General features: G+C 48.7%; 1 protein-coding gene and 1 long non-coding RNA gene across 2 annotated transcripts in view; both read left to right on the top strand.

Annotated features, from left to right (window-relative positions):
- TSHZ1 (teashirt zinc finger homeobox 1) overlaps positions 1-14,373 on the top strand; it is a 70,271-nt gene extending 55,898 nt beyond the window's left edge. The window contains exon 2 of the mRNA XM_036419893.2: positions 9,728-14,373. Within this exon, the coding sequence (XP_036275786.1) occupies positions 9,728-12,990 (3,263 nt within the window). The 3' untranslated portion in view covers positions 12,991-14,373. The remainder of the gene's footprint in view (positions 1-9,727) is intronic.
- Positions 14,374-17,851: 3,478 nt separating this feature from the next.
- Positions 17,852-21,465, top strand: LOC118708486. Its single transcript, XR_004984584.2, has 2 exons — positions 17,852-18,126; positions 21,068-21,465. It is a non-coding gene; the product is annotated as an uncharacterized LOC118708486 (long non-coding RNA).
- The last annotated feature ends 562 nt before the right edge of the window (positions 21,466-22,027 follow it).

The raw sequence follows: 22,027 nt of genomic DNA, 5'->3' as shown, positions 1-22,027 counted from the left end.
CTCAATAATGCAGGGGGAGTTTGCTCTACCAAAGTGTCACCTGTCTAGGTGAGTCGTGCCAGTGTCGATCCGAAGTGACAGCCATCTTTGAGTCCCGGCGTCTCTAACTGACTTCTCTCTTTTATCATTCATGTTGGAAAGCTAACATTTTCGACAAGATTGTTTCCTCTCCCCTGGCCTGTATCTCAGCGCTCCTCCCAGCCCCCACCGCCTCCCTCGCCTGTCCCCACCGCACACCTGATCAAACCTGGATCACTGACAAAGGCTTCCTTCTCCAAATTAAATGAGCCCGACTAGCCTAGGACCGTTCGCGTGAAGAAAGAAGCGAGGGAAATGCTGATGAGCAACACTAATGAATCGGGGACCGGAGATCCTCCTGGAGGCGGATCCCGGGATCTCGCAGCCCTTCCTCCCAGTGAAGAATGGATGGAAGTCGGTTTGTGTGGCGTGATTTTAACATCTGTCCTACCCTTCACGGTCATTTGTATTGGTAATGGAACCAGGTTAAATACTTCCATTCTGATGTTGCCGGCAGGGATGGAAATGAACATTTCAATGAAATCATCCGGACTGATTCATCTGCGCTCCGTTGGTGATGGAGCCCTAATGAGAATGCCGGGACACAGGGTTTATCACACGAGGAAGAGGAGTCAGTAAATCTCGGAGATTAGAATCGCTGCAGAGCTCCCCACGCATGCACGGCAACCCCTCACAGACCTCTGCTAGGGATGTGACTGTGGGGGGGACAGGGAGCCGGCTGGGCGGCCAGGGCCCGGCTCCCCTCTGAAGGGCCACGGACGTTTCCGAGGACCTCATCTCAGGGACTGAAAGGCAGGACAAGGACTCTGCTTTCTTCCTGTCCCTGTAATTATAAATGTCCTGCTTTTACCATGGCCTCTATTCGCCGAGACAGTCCCTTTGCTTCCTCAGTTGCCCATGGGAAGCAGAGCCATTGTGTGTGAACTGCTGGGGCCCTTGAAAGTCTGTAACTTTGGGACTCAGGGTCTTCCCCTGTGTGTCCTCCGCATGACACGGTGCCTCAGACAGTGTCCCAGGCCGTCTTGCACGAGGGGCCCTCGGTGACGCCCAGGATCCTGTGGCAGCAGTGAGAATTCAAGTTCATTCATGTGGATCACTCAATGTATTTTCATTCTGAAGTGCTGTATTCATACGTTGTATTTTCCCATGTTACCACTTTCTACCTAGACCAGTGCTTGGCAAACAGCAGCTCGCAAGCCACATGCGGCGCTTTGGCCCCTTGAGTGTGGCTCTTCCACAAAATACCACGTGCGGGTGTGCACGTACAGTGCGATTGGAACTCCGTGGCCCATGCGCAGAGGTCGGTTTTCGGCTCTCAAATGAAATTTCAGTCGTTGTGCTGTTGATATTTGGCTCTGTTGACTAATGAGTTTGCTGACCCCTGATCTAGACGATACTGCTTAAAATCCAAGTGAGTTAAAAATGGGAACGTGTTGTCAGTTGGACTGTTAGGTTAACTGCCAGGATCTGAATGATTCCAAATATCAAAATGGGGGGCATGGCAGAAGCTGAGCCCCTTCTGTTGAAGGGACATGTTATGTCATTCACTTTCTATTGGGATGTCTTGTCGAGTAGGAGCAGCTATGACACGTAAGTGATACTGTGTGTGGATGGGTCCTCCGAGCAGCCAGGGGGGCCTGCTGGCTTTTGAAGGCCAGTGTGAAAGCTGACTTTTGGAAAGCAACTCTTGTTCAAGGGAAGTCCACTTTGGATGTCTGCTCCCACTTATCTGTCCAGGGCAGCGATGGCGATGGTGAGGAGGTGGAGTCCCAGAGACCTCGCCTCCCGGACTGGAAAACAGGACGGTTCAGGGAGACACCTTAGGTTGTGCATAATTGGGATGCAGATGAAGTGCCAGTTCGGGGAGGGGATGCAAACCTAATTGCTCAGAGCCCATGTTACTGAGACTCGAGGGAATTTGGAACTTGACTACATTTAGCTTAAAAACAAATACAGCTGTTGCTTCCCAAGTCTTAACATGTCTGTTGAACAGAGTAAATCTTGTTTTCTTCAAAGAAAACAAAGATGTTTTAAAAAACGTTGGGCTGTGATTTGAGAAACTTAATTTTTATCTAATTCGCTGAAGAGAAGATGCTTGTGCCTCATTGTATAATTACACTTTGAGATGGACACATTTTTCCACTGTGTGCATTTAACTGTGAACCGTCAGAGTGCACATACTAGCATCGGATTCAGCTCCAGCTTGGATCATACACATCGCGTATGTCCACTCTTGTTAGGGTGCACAGAATTTCATGTTGCTCCAGGTGACAGCATGTCTTCAGGGACATGCTGGCATCCAAAGGCACATTTTATGACAAAAAATATTAACAAGATTTTTTTTTTAAAGAAAAGCGAAATCTAGCCATAAGATCCAATTGACTCATTCCCATTTTGGAAATAATAGGGTTTATGTAGTTTTCATTTTTCATTCACTCTCACATACACACACATTCACACATGGATACACTCTTCACCCATTCATGCACACTCACCCACACAGTGTACACACACCCATATGTGCACACCCACACACGTACATGCACACTCGCACACACACACATGTTCACACTTGTACCCACATATACACACATGTATACACATGCACACATAGTCACACATCCGTACACATATGTGCACACACATGCATGCGCATATCATTGCATGCAAGCACACATATATACTCATCCACACATGCACTCTCACCCACACATGCACCCCCCACATAGGCACATGCACATTCATGCACTCTCATGCTAGCACACAGAGGCTGGTAGCACCTTCTCTCCTACATTTCAGGGACTGCTGTGAGCACCTTCCTGTGGTGTCCTCCAGATCTGTAAGGCTGCTGTGACTGTCCTCCCTATGATGACCCGCTGGTGTCCCGGATCACATGGGATGTGTGCTCAGTGTCACACTCACACCACGTGCCAGACTCAGGAAGGGCAGGGAGTGAAGGCAAAACTGTGTTCACACCGAAAGAAAGCAAAAATGTTGATGCGGAGGCTTTATTTTAATTGATTGGGAGGGCATTTGTTTCGGTAAGTAATTATAAAAGGGGAATCTCATGCTGCAGCTACCATCCCCAAGCACACTCATTCATCAGATTCCAGGTGGCCGGGTGAGGGCCCGGGAGCTGAGAGCACCCAGGGGGATGGTTTTAGGGAAAAGCACGTGTCAGGTTTACTTTGTTTTCTGAGATTCAAGAGCCTACCTCAAAACACTTTTTTTTTTTTTTTACTTTAGTTTAAAAATTACACTCATTTACCTGTGAAGTATATTGTTCTCATAATTTCATCACAGGAAATAAAAATTTCTACAAATACTGTAGGACATTCTGGAAAATTTGAATGCATATGAGCTAGATTTTATTTTATTTTATTTTATTTTTTTAGAATATTGTAGCTTGTGATGAAACAAAGATCATGACAAATAATGACCCAAATTTAGAAGTTTCTTTGAGTCCCAGCCCTCCCTCCTTCCTTCCTTCTCTCTCTCTCTGCCTAAATTTTAAAAGAAGAATCTAGGAAAGCAGTTATGAGAATTCACTGATAATAGTGAATTCTATAGAATATAAGCCTAATTGTTACAGTAAGAGCAGATGTTGCTTGTCATGACAGCAAGGATGCAACTTTAGCTCAGACACCACTGTGGTCATTAAGGGAATATCAAGAAAGTCATGTGCTGTGTATAGAAGTGATCATATAGGGCGGGTTAGCTCGTGGTGTAGCCCATTGGTACATAACTTCTTGTGACTGCAGCCTGTTTAAAGATAAAGATTTTCCGAACTCCTTGAAAAGTTAGTCTCCAGTCAATCCCTGTGGGTCTGGGTGTTCCCACACTTGCTTACTCCATGCTCCAACCCTCAAGAGTCGACTTTCCCATTTCTCTTCTTCTATCCTATGCTTTTGTGAGAATGAATTACTGGGTTGAAGAAGGAGGCATTTCTGGGATGTAAGCCCTGTGTGGGGTTCAGAAACCATAGGAACCCTTTCTCCCCTCATCTCTCACAGCCACACCCTTAGCGAAGGTGGCACGGCTCACTTGCTAACAGGAGGCATTTGTTGGAGCACTTCAGGGTGCTAGTGCCGAGGGGCAAAGTGACTGGGTCCGGAAATAGTATTGCAGGTCCTTTATGATAGCCAAATGCCCTTTGTGAAGGCCAGGGTATGGTGTATAGGGCGTGGATGGGTACTAATGGGGTTAGCTTTCTTTGCTGGGTTTCAGCCGTGTGGCATGTAGAGCTATTTCATGCAAGGTCTCTTGCTGGATTTCTAAACGGTATCCATCAGGGTGACGTACCTCTAATTCCAATTGGGTCCTGTTAGGGGTGTGTTGCCCCTCAGATGCAGAGGGAATCCTGAGGACCTGCCCTCACTGTTTGCTCTTCTCATATCATTTCCACTTCTCTTTTAATTTTTCAAGATTCTCCTATATTTTCTCTTCTTTTTCTTTCTGACATGGCTGAAAATCAGAAAAAGATTTTGGTCTTTTCTGTAACAGTTTAAGCTCTAATCTGGGCTCTCCACTTGTATAATTCTATTGCTGTAACATGCGGCCAACTCCAGACCCAAGATCAATCCCTGACGTGCTCACTGGGAGGGACCTCAAAATGAGGCGTCTTCTTTCTCACTTAACTTGAAATTAAATTCTGAGACCGATAGAAGGAGAAATTGTATTTATGTTCAGGAAGTTACCTGTGGATACCTAATTAAATTAGAATTGGGTAAAAACCAGAGGCCATTTTATCGTGATTCTTAACAATGGATGCTGTTGGGTTTTAAGTAAGGAAGCAATTCTGTTACGAATCAGGTGCTTTTGCTATTGGAACAGGGCAGCTGATGTTGGTCAACATGGTAGAAAAATGTTTGCTCACCTTAAACCGGAGCAGAAGTGACCTCTCCGCTCTTCGCTCAGCAGTCAAACATCGTGCAAAAAACCGTAACTCACGTCCGATGAGCGGAGATGCTGCTTGTATGTTAGTGGCCTTTTGGAGGAAGGAGGAGGCAGCTCCATGTCTGTGTTCTCTGCCTTTTTTATTTCCCGAAATTTTCTAACTTTGATGAAAACCTCCCGCTGTCTCCGAAACAGAGGTGAAGTGACCGATTATAGATTTGTAAGGAAGTGTGTTGCAAGATTCTGCCGTGAATCGAGGCTGGGCATTCACCCGTCAGGTGTGTGGAGGCCCCTTTTGGGAGTTGGCCCCGTGGAATCCGTGTATTTTGATATAATGGCCATCTGTTCATGGATATCACGTTTGCAGGTGTAAAACCTAGTTTGATGCAGATAAACATGTAATTTGGTATTATTGCATAGCTTCACCAGGTGGCAAAACAAAGGCAAAGCATGGTATTTACTGTAAGCCAGTAACCACGCAGGGGCCGGAGACTGGGCTGTCTGCCTGTCACTGCTCCATATCCATTTTCCTCATCCGCGGGCAACTCTCAGTTCTGCACGCTCCTGAGGAGAGAAGGGATGGGATCCCCAGTTTCCCAGCCCATTCTCATCGTATCTGTCTACTTCATACCGTCCAGGTCTTGGGAAGGCTGCTCACCAGAACCGTGGCCGCTGCTCCGTATGAGCCCTGACTGAAGGCTGACCCTGGCTACAGGTGATCCCTGAGCTGCTGGGCTATGGTGGCTCAGGAGGGTCCCTGCAGCTGATCCCATCTGAGGCCCCAGCACCCTCCTCCCCCGCTAGGCAGCTCCCAGAAGGGGCAGGAATGCAGGGGCCGAGCAGGAGGGTTGGGTGTCTGGGGAGCAGACCCATAGGAAACCTAATATCTTCCATGCCCTCAGTGTTCTCGCCTCCTCTCTGCTTTTTAATATATTTTCTTTCTTTTTTTTTATGACAACTTTTTAATATTTTCAAAAAAAGGTAAGAATAAGCAAAGCCCGGTCCATACTCCCTCCCCAGGCTGGGCCCTGCCCTCCCAAACTCCCTCATTTCAGGGTCTAACCAGTGGCTGCCAACTATTTTGTTCCAGAAACGGTGTCAAATGGACAGTTGTGTTTATTACATTTCTTAAGCTGAAAACAGCAAAGAAGATTTTGAAAATATGAATACTTATCAGACGAGATCGGGCGCGTTCAGGGTGGTATGGCCGTAGACGAAAATATGGATACTTATCAACAGCCACCTCACTCCACACATGACCCAGGCACTCACCAGTTATAATTAACTGCGATCAACATGCTTTAGAGAGATTTCTCCACGGTGTGCAGTTTTGTCTTTTGCATTTTTCACCTAGTGACTTTGCCCATGTTGTCAAAGCATACTTTATTATGTCGGGATAATATTGCATCACAGGACTGAACTACAGATGACTAAACCGCCACTCACTGCTGACGACTTAGATGGTAGCGCCTTCCCAGGGAGCATCTCTGTGCACATGCATGGTCTGCATTTCATATCGTTAGACTCTGCTTCCAAAAGTAAAATTATTGGGCTGAAGGGTGTCAACATCTTAAAGTTTCTCTCCTTTTTACTCTCTTTCATCAAGATTCTCTCATGTATAGCCATATGACTGGCACATAAGAAGTTTCTAATTCTTTTTTTATTCTCAAGGAATTTATTAATCTCTTTCCATCCAATTTTTTAAAAACAATTTTTTATTTTTCTATTTTAGTTGACCTCCACGGTTTCTGAATACTCAGTACAGAATTACTTTGGGTCATTGATCCATCCAAAGATGTTTCCTGGAGGTTTCGCTGGCCATGGGATACTGACAGGACAAAGGACAGGGACTTGGTCCCAATGGTGGGTGGGTGGCAACATCTGGGACTGGAGGTCAGGTGACCCGAATGCCAGTCCTGAATCCACTGTCTCCCTTGTCATTTGGGGAAGTCAGTCAGCTTCCCCAAGATTCAGTTTTCTCATCTGCAAAATAGGCATTGTGGTCCAGGGGTGAGAGGAAGATGGTCAAATGAAATTGGCCCATTGGGCAGCAGGTTGTCATTGGCTGTGCGTGTGCGTGTGCGTGTGTGTGTGTGTGTGTGTGTGTGTGTGTGTGTGTGTGCTTATAGTGACTGAGTGTGCCCACACTCAGGAGTGCTTGCCGCTGGCATCTGAAGTCCTCTGCCCACAGGTTCTGAAGCTCTCCTGTCGCCTGCCTGCCCCGCATCCGCCCTCTGGGCAGACAAGATGGTCTCTGTCTGTCCTCTCAACCATCCCTGAAAACATAAGTGCGCTTTGCCACGTTCCCTTAGGATCCGGCTCTGATAATGTGATAATGAGTGATTACATTTAATGAGACACCCTTCTCAGGTCATATCAATGTATTTTAATGGAGCCTTTCTGGGAAATATCTTAACCCCCAGTTTCCCAAGTAGTTAATGGAACACTTCTTTAGGTAGTTGTCCCCTCAAAAAATAAAAAAATAATAAAAAAGTAAGTAAAATAGATAGGGTCAAATAAGAGGTGAGGCATGCAATTTTATGTCCCTTGAGGATTAACAAGATATGGCACACAACGTTAAAGAATCTACAATGTCCTGCAGCAAAAATGTCAAGTTTTATCTAATAATTTATATGCCTTCCAACCCTCTCACTCGCAGGACAGCTGTCAATATCCTGCAGTGTCCCCTGGGAAATGCTGCCTTCCACCGAGAAGCCAGTGTGCCGTGCACATGTAGTCTGGCCTGGGCTGCCGGGAGCACACACTGCTGGCCTCGTTAAAACCAAAGCCTGTGTTTATTGTGGTAAAATGCTCAGGACATAAAAGTTGCCATGTTAGCCATTTGTAAGTGTCCAGTTCGGTGACATGAAACCCATTCACATCGCTCTGCAGCCATCACACCTGCTGCTGCAGGACTTTCCCTCTTCCTTCTCACCAAAGCTCCGTCCCCCTCAAACAGGTTCAGGCAGCCACCTCAGTCTGGCACCCGCCCTCCGCGTTCTGTCTCCATAGATCTGACTCCTCTGGGTGCTCCTGTAAGTGGAATCACACAGTATGTGACTGACTCATGTCACTGAGCACCGTGTCCTCAAGGTCCATCTATGCTGTAGCCGGTGTCAGGACTTCCTTTCTTTTCACAGGTGACACACCATATTCTGCCTGTCCATCCTTCTGACTGTCAGTGGACACTGGGCTGTTTCTTCCTTCTTGGCTCCTGCAAATAATACTTCTTTGTACCACCTGGCTCTTGGACACCTGCCTGGTGTCCCCTGGGGGTGACGTCTCCCTCCAGGCAGGGGCCTGGGGTGCTTGGTGGCCTCCTCCTTTTGAGTGAGGACCAGAGCATTTTTATCATTTGTCACTGAGGAGTCTTTTTTTTTTCTTTTCCCCCCAATTTATTGTACTTATTTGTATTTATTTCTATCAATTTTTTTTAAATCAATCTTTATTGTTCATATTATTACACAGGTTCCTCATTTCTTCCCCCCTCCACCAGGTTCCCACCCCACCCTCTGCCCCCTCATCCTCATCCATTGGTGCACAGTTTATGTTCAGTCTCTTCCTCCCTCCCTTTCCCCGATAGTAAATCCCTTTTCAGATAGCAAATCTGTTACTTAGCATTTTCTCATATCAATAATACCTCCACATGCCCAATGATACACGTCACACAAAAGACATTTCCTAATAGGACAACCAGCCTCATCCAGGCCCCACCCAAGGCACTCACAGATCAACACCCCAGGACTATACTAACTCAACACATCCAGATATAAGCCTTCATCACTTGATTCAGCAGACCCTCAAGTTCCCGCAAAAGTTTCCAGCCATGTCTGAGAGGCAGCCGTGGGGCAGGGGCAGGTGAGGAGCGAGCTGTTTTGGGCCAGGCTGCTCCGGGCCTGGCCTCTGTTGCTCTGGTTCGTTCCACAACCAGCTGCTCCGTGTCTGGTCACTGCCGCTCCTGACCCAGTTGCTCTGGACTTGGCTGTTGCTGCTACAGGCCTGGCCACACCCAACTCGGCTGCTCTGGGCCCAATTGCTCCGGGCCCGGCCACTCCGGGCCTGGCTGCTCCCAGCGTGACAGCCGCTGCTCCGGGCCTGGCCGCACCAGACCTGGCTGCTCTGGGCCTGGCCGTTCCCAGCCTGGCAGCCGCTGCTCCGGGCCTGGCCGCACCGGACCCGGCTGCTCCGGGCCTGGCCGCTCCCAGCCTGGCAGCCTCTGCTCCAAGCCTGGCCGCTCCCAGCCTGGCAGCCACTGCTCTGGGCCTGGCCACACCAGACCCAGCTGCTCCGGGCCTGGCCGCTCCCAGCCTGGCAGTTGCTGCTCCGGGTCTGGTCACTGCCACTCCCGACCTAGTTGCTCTGGACTGAGGAGTCTTTATATTCACGGAAACTGTGTAATTCTGTCTACGGAATACCTTGCCATAAAAAGTTAACAGCCAGGTCCCGCCTGGTGGGAAGGCATGAGGGATATGCGGGTCGTCACACAGGAAAGGAGAAGCCTGCAGGAGAGAGTGACGGGGTTCCTTCCTTTCCTGCCCAGCTGCATCCCCACGTGACGCCTTCAGAAGGACCTTTCCAACCCTTGAGGCTTCTTCCTTGCAGGGTCTTCTCCCCGGAGAGAGGCTGTCGTGGCCGAAACCCAATTTCTGCCTCCAAGGTGCAGAGTGGGCGGTCAGCTAGAGGCGATAGCCTTGTGGCCTGTGAGCTCGAGGAGGAACGTGGGGTGCGTGCTGGGGAGGCCATGTCCTTGAACGTGACGTACTTCTCACCGTGTGTCGTTTTTCTGCCCTAGCTTATGTTCCCGAGGAAGAATTGAAGGCGGCAGAAATAGATGAAGAAAACGCGGAGGAGGATGGGCTGTCCCTGGACATTCAGGAAGGGGACTACGTGGGCGGCGGCGGCGACGATGCGGAGATCAAAGAGGCCCCGAGCTACCAGGACTCCCCCATCAGCACGGCCACCAACCAGGACGCCGGCTACGGGTCGCCTTTCAGCGAAAACAGCGACCAGCTCGCCCATTTCAAAAGCTCCTCCTCCCGAGAAGACAAAGAGGACCCGCAGGGCCCAGACAGCGCCTCCTACCCCCAGGACAGCCTGGCACAGATCAAGGCCGTCTACGCGAACTTGTTCTCGGAGTCCTGCTGGTCCAGCCTGGCGCTGGACTTAAAGAAGTCCAGCTCGACCACCAGCAGCAACGATGCGGGCCCCAAGGAGAGCTCCACCCCCACCCCCACGCCCCCCGCCACAACGACGGCGGCGGGCACCACCGCTGGCACCACCGGCACCACCGCCAGCACACCCAGCTCCAGCACCAGTTCCAGCAGCACCAGCTCCAGCACCAGCACCAGCACCAGCACCAGCAGCAGCGGCGGCGGCTCGGGCTACGACTGGCACCAGGCCGCGCTGGCCAAGACGCTGCAGCAGACGTCCACGTACGGGCTGCTGCCCGAGCCCAGCCTGTTCAGCACCGTGCAGCTCTACAGGCAGAACAACAAGCTGTACGGCTCGGTGTTCACGGGCGCCAGCAAGTTCCGCTGCAAGGACTGCAGCGCCGCCTACGACACGCTGGTGGAGCTGACGGTGCACATGAACGAGACGGGCCACTACCGCGACGACAACCGGGACAAGGACTCAGAGAAGACCAAGCGGTGGTCCAAGCCCCGGAAGCGCTCCCTGATGGAGATGGAAGGGAAGGAGGACGCCCAGAAGGTGCTCAAGTGCATGTACTGCGGCCACTCCTTCGAGTCCCTGCAAGACCTGAGCGTCCACATGATCAAGACTAAGCATTACCAGAAAGTGCCTCTGAAGGAGCCAGTACCAGCCATCACCAAACTGGTCCCTTCCACAAAAAAGCGGGCCCTGCAGGACCTGGCGTCCCCGTGCTCCCCCGAGCCGGTGGGGGTCGCCGCCGAGGCCGCCCTGAGCGAGTCAGCCAAGGACCAGAAGACCGCCAACCCCTACGTGACGCCCAACAACCGCTACGGCTACCAGAACGGCGCCAGTTACACCTGGCAGTTCGAGGCCCGCAAGGCGCAGATCCTCAAGTGCATGGAGTGCGGCAGCTCCCACGACACCTTGCAGCAGCTTACCGCCCACATGATGGTCACCGGCCACTTCCTGAAGGTGACCACGTCCGCCTCCAAGAAGGGGAAGCAGCTGGTGCTGGACCCGGTGGTGGAGGAGAAGATCCAGTCCATCCCTCTGCCCCCCACCACGCACACCCGGCTCCCCACCCCCCACGTCAAAAAGCAGCCCGACTCGCCGGCGGGGTCCACGGCCTCCGACGAGAAGAAGGAGCCGGACAAGGAGAAGGCGCCGGCCGCGGGGGACACGGAGAAGAAGATCAAGGAGGAGAGCGAGGACGCCCCCGAGAAGTTTGAGCCCACCACGCTCTATCAGTACCTCCGCGAGGAGGACCTGGACGACAGCCCCAAGGGCGGGGTGGACATCCTCAAGTCCCTGGAGAACACGGTCTCCACGGCCATCAGCAAGGCCCAGAACGGCGCGCCCTCGTGGGGCGGCTACCCCAGCATCCACGCGGCCTACCAGCTGCCGGGCGCCGTGAAGCCGCTGCCGGCCGTGCAGAGCGTGCAGATGCAGCCGTCCTACGCCGGCAGCATGAAGCCGCTGTCCTCGGAGCACAACGCGCTGCTGCACTCCCCGGGGAGCCTCACGCCGCCGCCCCACAAGAGCAACGTGTCGGCCATGGAGGAGCTGGTGGAGAAGGTCACGGGCAAGGTCACTGTGAAGAAGGAGGAGAGGCCCGTGGAGAAGGAGAAGGGCTCCCCGGCCAAGGCCATGTCCCCCGTGGCCAAAGAGAATAAGGACTTCCCCAGGACAGAGGACGGCAGCAGCAGCAGCAGCAGCAGCAGCAGCAGCAAAACCCAGCAGAAGAAGGGCCCGGAGGCGGAGGCAGGCAAGGCCAAGAAGGAGGGTGCGGCGGAGTCCCACACCCCCAACGGCACGGAGCCGCTCAAAGCCAAAGTCACCAACGGCTGCAGCAGCCTGGGCATCATCACGGACCACTCGCCGGAGCCGTCGTTCATCAGCCCCCTGAGCGCGCTGCAGTCCATCATGAACACGCACCTGGGCAAGGTGTCCAAGCCCGTGAGCCCCTCGCTGGACCCGCTGGCCATGCTGTACAAAATCAGCAACAGCATGCTGGACAAGCCCATCTACCCCGCCACCCCCGCCAAGCAGGCCGACGCCATCGACCGCTGCTACTACTACGAGAACAGCGACCAGCCCATCGACCTGACCAAGGCCAAGAACAAGCCCCTGGTGTCCGGCGCGGCTGACGCGGTCTCCTCGCCCCTGCGGGAGAGCGCGCTCATGGACATCTCCGACATGGTGAAGAACCTCACCGGCCGGCTCACCCCCAAGTCCTCCACGCCCTCCACGGTGTCCGAGAAGTCGGACGCCGACGCCAGCAGCTTCGAGGAGGCGCTGGACGAGCTGTCGCCCGTTCACAAGAGGAAGGGCCGCCAGTCCAACTGGAACCCCCAGCACCTCCTCATCCTGCAGGCCCAGTTCGCCTCCAGCCTGCGGGAGACGCCCGAGGGGAAGTACATCCTGTCGGACCTGGGCCCGCAGGAGCGGGTGCACATCTCCAAGTTCACGGGGCTCTCCATGACCACCATCAGCCACTGGCTGGCCAACGTCAAGTACCAGCTGAGGAGGACAGGCGGGACCAAGTTCCTGAAGAACCTGGACACAGGGCACCCTGTGTTCTTCTGCAACGATTGTGCCTCTCAGTTCAGAACTGCGCCCACGTACATCAGCCACCTAGAGACGCACCTGGGCTTCAGCCTGAAGGACCTCTCCAAGCTGCCCCTCACCCAGATCCAGGACCAGCAGAGCGTCTCCAAGGTCCTGGCCAACAAGGCCGTGGGCCCGGTGGGGGCTGCCGAGGACGATCTGGGCTCCACATTCCAGTGTAAGCTGTGCAACCGGACTTTTGCGAGCAAACACGCAGTCAAACTGCACCTTAGCAAGACCCACGGCAAGTCCCCCGAGGACCACCTGATCTACGTGACAGAGCTGGAGAAACAGTAGCGAGCGGCCAGGTATGCGAGGGACCCCGCCCGGCACATTGCACTAAACGTCTTCACACTGCACTAGGCCCGGCCTGAGCCTCCGAAATCAGCCTTCCTTGGGTTGCCGAACGGCCTGTCTGGACCTTGGTTTTTCTTACACACATTTTGTAGCTATATTTATATGCTCTTTGTCTGATTGCGCATGTCATTTTTTTTTTTTTTTTCCGTGAGTCAAAGTCTGACCTTTATTTTCAACATCTGTTCTTGATGTTAAGCTATCTTTTGTAGGAAACGATGGGGCACACTACTCAGAGACACCAACTTAGCAGGAAAGGAAGACACAAATAACAATGGTAAAAAGACATCCTAAACCTGACAAAGTTTCCATGACAATAAAGGTCATAGAACCTAGTGGTGTCAAATTTAACCCTTTGAGGACTGTAATTGCATCTCTGTGCCTTTCACTCAAAAAACAAAAACAAAAACAAAAAAAAAGAGAAAAAAAAGAAAGAAAAACAAAAAAGGCTTAAAGGCATTTCATTCAGATCAAAAGCTGTGTCAGACACAAAACTTATTTAATAATTAAAAAATGAGCTTTTATATGCAGACTGGTTTGTGAAGGGAGCATGCATGCCGCTGTTGGAAGACAGAAGTTGTCTAGGACTTGCGGGGTTAGGAAGCCACAACGTCACACGTTCAAAACAAAAAACTAACAACAAACACCCCAATTGCCACTATGCCCAAACCCTCTGGATACTGAAGAAAATGCCACTTTTGGCAAAAAAAAGAAAAAAAAGAAAAAAAAGTATGCAAGCTATTATTTAAAACATGTAAAAATGCTGTTTCTTTTTTTCCTGTAAAATACTGCGGTTTATAGTTATTTACAAATGTAAGCTTTGGTACAAGCTGACCTTTCTATAGCGCGCTGCATCGATAAATGAAAAAAACAGAACAAAAAACGGGGCAAATGTCGGAGTACTTCCCTTATAAATTGGCAGCTTCCGTTTAAAAACTCCTCAATCCTACCATCCCAAATGGTTACCTATCCTACCATTTTAACCTATCCGACTTTCTTTGTACCTTCTGGCTGTATGCTTTCTCTTTTAACTTTTTATATTGTCATTTTATATTAAATTTCTGTGTATATAATGTAAAACCACAATTTTTTGAATAAAAATTAGTTCCTGCAGCTTGATTTAAATAGAGAAATTTTACTGGCATTTGCATCTCTCCAGATGCATGTATATCAGACAAAAAAATAAATAAATGAAGACAAAGCAAGGCACTATTAATTATACGTTTGATGTTCTGTCATTAATATTGTACAGTACATTTGGGTTCACACAATTAAATCCACTGTTTTCTCAACTGTAAAATAAATCCTCACGCCGTTCTCGGTTTACGTCGATTGTCATGTCGTCATTCTTCTGCCTCGGGAGATGTTATTTCAGCAGCGAGAGGTCTTGCTGATGCAATCGACCAACGGAAATCCCACTCAGAATCATCATTTTGTGATTTGTGTGCTGACATGCCTTCACTCAAATGATAAGTATTGCGCTTTGAGAAACGATAATTAGCATTTTTAACTCCACTGGGTGCCACTGAATAGAGCTGTTGAGTGATGGGTGTTTGGTCCATAGAGAGCCTGAGGCCTGCATGTGGAGGGCCCTCGTGGACAGTTACAGGTGTTCCCAGGGTGTTTTCTGGGCGTCTGGGGACTTGATAGTGTGGCAGGGAAGACCCAGAGCCTTGGGACCAGTTCTACATTCTCTAAAGAGGAAATCCTGTTAACTGTGATTTTAAAAATGCAGGTTTTTTTTTTTTTAATATATTTTATTGATTTTTTACAGAGAGGAAGAGAAAGGGATAGCGAGTTAGAAACATCGATGAGAGAGAATCATCTATCAGCTGCCTTTTGCACATCCCCCACTGGGGATGTGCCTGCAACCAAGGTACATGCCCTTGACCGGAACCGAACCTGGGACCTTTCAGTCTGCAAGCCAACGCTCTACCCTCTGAGCCAAACGGGTTTCGGCTAAAAAAAAAATGCAGTTTTGAAACACAAGTTGCTATCTGATTCAGGGTTTGGGACCAGTCTTCTGCAGATTGCCCTGAGCACCCAGGACTCTCCGAGGCACCAGCGAGACCCTGGGCATGTGAGACTGTGAGCACTGAGCCCTGAGGTCCAGGGCTCTGTCTGTATTGAGGGAAACCTCAGGAGCGCTTCAGGACATGGCACAGAGATTTCTTTTCCTACCTTTTGCTTAAATTTCTGTTAATACATCCTGAGAAAGGGTAGAATTTGGATGCTCTCTTTGGAAGCAGCTGAGCTGTGTTCACTATTGCCTGTTGTCCAGTAGGCTGCCGGATGGCCAACCAGGTGGCCCTATTTGCAGTCTATACTAATGCCTTGGACACTGGCAAGCTGGGCTACTGTCCCGACTGTTTTCATTGGTAAATATCTCTGTCCTTTATGAGCTTTAGCCACTGAGACATTTGTGTTCAGTTACTGGGTGACTGTACTTTGGGCTGCAGGCGTGATGGAGAAGAATGACAGGCCTATAATGGAGCTGGGGTCCTTGAATGAGAATCCTCTGAAGGTTGCCACAGGTCCACAAACATGATTATGTGATTTCACCAATAGTAAGAGTCAGAGCCACAGGCACACGGGGTGAAGGGAGGTGCCATTTGGGGACTGGGCCCCAGGTTCTGTCCCAGTGAACAGCCGCTAAGCTATTCGAAAGCTGCTTGCAACCTGAGTTCTGACACAGGGGTCTAGGCCCAGATGCAAGCTTTCTTAAATTTTTTGAAAAATATATTTCCATTGATTTCAGAAAGGAAGGGAGTGGGAGAGAGAGAAACATCAGTGATGAGAGAGAACCATTGAGGGGCTGCCTCCTGCACACTGCACACTGGGAATCAAGCCTGTTACCCAGGCATGTGCCATGACCGGGAATAAAACCATGAACTTTTGATTCATAAGTCCATGTCCAACCACTGAGCCATGCCAGCTGGGCAATTTTTTCTTTTTCTAATTCATTAACCCCAGTTCTCCAACCCATAGATAGTACAAGTCTAATTTGTCTAATTTATACTGATGCTGGAGGTGGGGACCTGGATATAGTGAGGGGATGCTACTCCATGCCAGGGACATCTCCTTGATGCTTCACCCACAGCAACTCATTTGGGCCTCACAGCACGAGGAGTGGCTGTTACTCCTCCGTTCTCACAGACCAGCCCAGCACAGAGATGTCCATGTTCCGGGGGGCTTGAATTTGACACAACCTGAGCCGGAGCTCAAAGCTCTGGTTTTGCTCCAGCCATGCTCCTAATTGCCCCCTTTGCAGGCCCAGGGGTGGGCAGGGGGATGAGAGCTGAGGGTTTCAGGTGATGCTGATGGACAGGAACGTGAGTGCCACCCTGAGCAGATGCCCATTCTTCACGTGGCTTCCACCTGCAACCCACCTCAGATTGCAAAACAGGACAGCTCTGTTTTCTATTGGATCTGAAAACTAAGTTGAAGTAATGTTTGTTAGGAATATGTAGCAGCTTCAATGACTACAGGTCTACCTCATACTGTGAAAACTCAGTTTGTGTAGGCAGCAGTGAGTAACCCAGGGAAGCAGTTGCCGCCTCTAATTTAACGATTCACCTTACAAGTGGTTCTGCTTCCTTCATCTGTGTTTGGATACATGTGCCCATCCTTGCCTTCTAGTGTCTAGTGTGCTCTGAATTTCTCCCAGTCCTTCCTTGGCCCACGCACCAGGCCTCCACCTTCTAGAGTTCGACAGCCAAAGGCCCCCAAGGAGCTGGAGAGAGCTGGCCGCCTGCCCACCGGTAGGAGGCTGCAGGGGGCTTGGTAGTGACGTGACTGCCCAGTGTTTTCTATTGGTTGGGCGACCTTGTGCACAGGCAAAAGTGACTCCACTTGAAAACTAAATACTTTTAAAATGTATATATTTTTATAGATTTCAGAGGTGAAGGAAGAGAGAGAGATAGAAACAGTAACAATCAGAACCATTGATCAGCTGCCGCCTCTGTGCCTCCTACTGGGGATCGAGCCTGCAACCCGGGCATGAGCCCTGATCAATAGAACCAACCATGACCTGGTTTATAGGTTGATACTCAGTCACTGAACCATGCTGGTCAGGCATATTTTTTCTTTTAACTGTGGGATTCTAAACGGTTTGAGATATTCTTCAGAATGTGTTGGGTAAAAATATACTGTTATTTAGTCAGTATTTAAAGAGATAGGAAGCCTATAAAATAATGGTAGATAATGCTTTATGTAAGAGAAATAATCTTTTAGGCATTGTATGAAAAAAGTGATTGAGTAATATTTAAAATTTATTTAAATTTTAAATAAACTACATTTCTATATTTAGTAATCTTTATAAAGTTTCTTACATTAGTCAAACACGTCTAAACCTCTTCCAAATTTTCAGAAATCTGTCCATATAAATAAAGGTTTCTGCTTTCTTCCAAGGTAAAATTTCATGTTACTACCTTCCTGATTATTTTTCTGAAGATAAAGGCCAATTGTTGAATTATAAACTTAAAAAGATTAAAATTTGGAGAGTACCCATGCTTTTTACATACCTTTTACTCCTGTAATAGAAGCAATATACTAGTATAGTCAGTGCCCAAAGCTTGGAACACAAAGACATAAAGAAGGAAATAAAAATAACTACTGCTTTCATCTATGAAAAAAATCATTAATATTTTAGTAACATCTTTTTTTCCTGTCATGCTTCTACAAAATAGAGATCACACTGAACACACTTTTGTACTTTTCTTTACTTGATAGTAGATAATGAGTATTTTCCCATTTAATTAAATATCACACATTTCTCATCTTATTGAGATGGTCTCTGGTTTAGATAGAATTTTAAAAAGCAACATTTAGATTCTTCTCAAGTTTTCACTATTACAAATGAGTCCAAAGAACATTCTACTCGGTATGTCCGGTTGTTTTATTAGAACAAACACTCACAACTGACACTGTCCCATCCTTCAGAGCTGGACTCCAGGCCCCCCAACTGGGACACCTTCCTTTCCCATCGCTGCTCTCACCAGGCAGTGGGCATCGGTGGCACTAAAATCTGAAGTAATCTGCAAGCTGACGGAAAAGACTTCGTTCAAACTTCAGACTACTGTAAGCGATATTTTTGAAACAGAAAGGCATTTAAAGTGCAATTCTTTTCATGGTGATTGTTTTCTTAAACATACCATGTACATTCATCTGTAAGTTCCGGCTAGGTAGTTGGAAACCGACAGTGACAGTGGGTAACATCTTGTTTGTTGTCAGGGAAGCATTGTAAACTCAAAATCCTTCTTGCAAAAAAATGATGGGAGCTCTAGAGGATAGGGTGTGTTCCCACCACCCTAGGTGCTTGGGAAGAAACAATAGATTTTATTCTAAAAGAGGGGTCACAAAGTGAGTCTCCAGGCGACCTTCTGTTTCTTAAAATTTCAGTTTTTATAAAAACATGCTGCTGTTTCCCCCTGAGACATTTAGATTTTAAACCTCTTGTTGCCTGTTTCCAGAGGCTTACTAGTCTAGTACCTGTTCAAGAGTGGAATTCCCTATCAGGAATACACAGTCTTACATCCAAGTCACTGGTTTGAAAACCATCCACTTTGCCAGTGGTTTCCATTCTAGGAGAATAGTCTCATTGCCTTGTTTGGACATGAATAGATGCAGTCCACCTTTTTAATATGTGAAATTGGCAATGCCCTTGCTCAGTGCACTTTTAGCAGGGGGCACGCTGGCTGCCAGGGGTCATCATGCCATTCTCAGGGCAAATTTGGCCTTTCCTGAGTCTTAACTCCTCAAAGACAGAATGCAGATTGTTCTCTTACAGTAGGGGTGTCGAACTCAATCAGAGAAGGGGCCAAAATCTAAAATCCAGCCTAAATCGCGGGCCGAATGGTTTACTGAACAGTCATAAACTGTCATTGTGATGGAAACGCAGCGGAGTGCAGTGATGACAGCGTGGTGCGGGCCACATTGCAAGGCCTGGCGGGATGGATTTGGCCCGCGGGCCTTGTGTTTGACACATGTGTCTTACAGTGATAACATGTAGCCTTCTTACACTCTAAATCAGGCTTCCTCAAACTTTTTAAAGTGGGGGCCAGATCACGGCCCCTCAGAGAGCTGGAGGGCCGGACTATATGAACTACTAATTCCTACTGTAACACCTCGGCTGTGCTCACTGCCCAAAAAACCTGGCGGGCCAGATCAGACTCCTCTGCTGGCCGCATGTGGCCCGCGGGCCGTAGTTTGAAGACGCCTGCAAATATTTCCTTCTTGAAAACCCCACCCCCAGAGTCCTCAGGTTAGTCAGGCACTTCTAGCATCATAGAGAAACCAGGAGGAAGGGCCTGTAGGCCAGCAGCTATATGCCAAGTAGGTCCCTGTGTTCAGATGGTCGATCCTGTGTGCAGGGTGGGGAAGGCCGTCCTCCATGCCAGTAGGAAGAGCAGTGGGAAGTAGGAGGGCTCCGTCTGGGAGTGGGGAGACCCTGCGCGGATCAGACAGGCTGCAGTCACCCTGTTACCATATCATGAGGGAATGAGGAGAGAGTGCCTGAGAGAAGTCAGCCACTGGACCACAGCAACCACTGTGAAAAGTAACCAGCACAGACTGTGCGTCACGGAGGGATGTCACTAAGGTGATGTGTATGGCTGGACATAACTAAAACTAAATAGCGAGAGCTAAAGTGTTTCAGGAGCAAGGTGGCTGTGGAGTTAGTGTCTTGGATGAGAGGATGGAGATCCAATTGCAACTACCGCAGATGGTTTGTAGGTTTTATTTGGTAAGAAAGACATTGCAAGAGGAGAATTGGAGTGTGGCCTCTCTAGGGTTAAAGATCCTTAAGCATTAGCGAGAATGTATAAAGGAAATTTCTTTCTGAGGTAATTTATGGAAATGCCGCGCTCCCTTTGAAGGTTCCATGTCACCGTGTGGCACTCTGCAATGTTCTCTTTCTTCACCTGTCAGGCAAAGACCACCTCAAAGAGTCTCAGTGCTGATTACTAGTTAATTGTCATTAATAAGTGACAACTGACATTATGGGGGCTTAATGCAGAGAGAACAGAAAAGAGCCACAGATATTCTAATGAGCTGACTCCTACGTGCCCTCTATTGTTGTCGAAAATGAGGAGCTGTCGTCATTGTTCAGGAGATGGGCTTCAATTGCTCTGGAAATATTCTCTTTTAATTTCTTTATGCACAGATAATTCCTGGTACTCTGTATTTCTCTCTCCCACCCCCTCTGCTTCCAGCATACATGCACACACATGCACCTGCTCACCCTCTCCTGTGAGTGTGCTAAAAACTCCCAACTCAGGAGGTGCCCTAACTTTTCCTAGACAAGGAAGTTATGTGCTCTTAAAGCTTACATTCATAGCTCAGTTGGAAAGAAAGACCACTTAATTTAGTTGTTGACTTGGTTGGGGATGGAGATGGAAAGGTTCAGTGCTGAGAATGACTGGCAAAAGGACAGGGAAAGAAGGATTTAATAAGGCAAGATCCACCAATCAGAGCTGAGCGATTATTAGGAACATGCATCATTGTCAACCCACCTGAGAGACACATCACTCTTCCCAATAACCAAGAAAACCCCCCAGAATCTTCCAGAAGAGAAGCCACATATAAGGGGAAATGATTTAATAGCTCTTGAACTTTGAACTGCATCTGTTGCCATTTGACTTGGGGAAATTTTACCCAAACTATTTGCTTGTGAAAATCCTTAATGGCCAGGACAACTTAGCATGGACTCACAGTCCTTTCACACATAAATGTGTTTGCACATAAATTGTAATACTGTGTTTGGACATTAGAACAGAAAATAAATTGAAAACACACAGCAAAATAATTTCTGCATTGACCTCACAGTGCTCTCCGTGGCTGTGGGGAAAGGATGAGGTGTTAGAAGCGCACGTTGCACTCAGTATAAGCTTGAATGCCCAAGATTTCCAAGCAGGACATGGCAGAGTCGTCTCGGAGAAAACTCAGGCTGAATCCAATAGGAACAAGATGAGTTGTTTTTTAGGTGCCAACACCTCCTAACAACAATTTTTCGTGCTTTCAGATCATTTCACACCATGCCTTTCCACCTCCTATCAAGTCATCACACAGACACAGTGGCAAGCTAGGAATTTGATGGCCACACTGCTGAAGAGAGAAATCTTGTCCTGCCTCTTCAAACACTGCTCTGGCCGTTATTCCTCTGTGCAGTGGTTAGCCCTCTGCCCGTCTTTATTTCAGCTCAGTGGTGGGTCTTGAAAGAGCGGCCACATCTTGGATTACAGGGGGTCAGTGTCAACCTGGACTTTCTACCAGGACGGAACAACATGGCATGAGATGACTCTCCCTGTGTTCACATTAGTTTGTTAGCAGACACATCACTCTGTTGACAGGTGCCCTGGTCTCAATAAAAACGTCCAGGTCCAATGCATGTGTGCTGCTGGGGTCGGAACCAGAGCTATACACTTGTGTCACTGAATTTTTGAGCCTAAGTTTTTATCTTTATTCTTAGATTTGGTTTATTGCTTTATTTGAAATGCTGGAGGTAGGTCCCAGTTTGGTATCCTTTTGTTCACAAAAATGTCACGAAATACTTTTTCAAGCACCTCTTTTAAGGTGGCAAACAGGAAAATGTGCTGGTTGGTAAGTGAGATTAATCAGTTATTTGAATTGAAAGATAAAATGTTGGCTGCTTCATGGGGTTCAACGATTTGAGAGTGTCATAGCTACAAGGGTACCCTCTTCCAAATGAATCACCCTGTGCTTAATTTCTAAATGAATCACCCTGTGGCTTAATTTCCTCACCTGGAGTCCAAGGCTAACCATAATATCCCCTTACCCCAAGGACTGATGTGGAGATTAAAGGAGATAGTGCCTGCTTACCATAGAGTCCAGCCCAGGGTTAGTGCTCAATGGAGAGCTGTGTTAGTTTGCAAACATAAAGCTTCAGCCTCCAGGCTCAACGTCTATGTTGGCATCATGAGTGATCTGGAGCAGCAAGTGCCGTGTCTAATGTATGGTCATC

The sequence above is a fragment of the Pipistrellus kuhlii genome, unplaced genomic scaffold (assembly GCF_014108245.1).
Source record: "Pipistrellus kuhlii isolate mPipKuh1 unplaced genomic scaffold, mPipKuh1.p scaffold_m20_p_6, whole genome shotgun sequence".
In the NCBI taxonomy this organism is placed as follows: domain Eukaryota; kingdom Metazoa; phylum Chordata; class Mammalia; order Chiroptera; family Vespertilionidae; genus Pipistrellus; species Pipistrellus kuhlii.
Note: the sequence above shows the minus strand (reverse complement) of the source record. Positions and strands in the feature narration are given on the sequence as shown.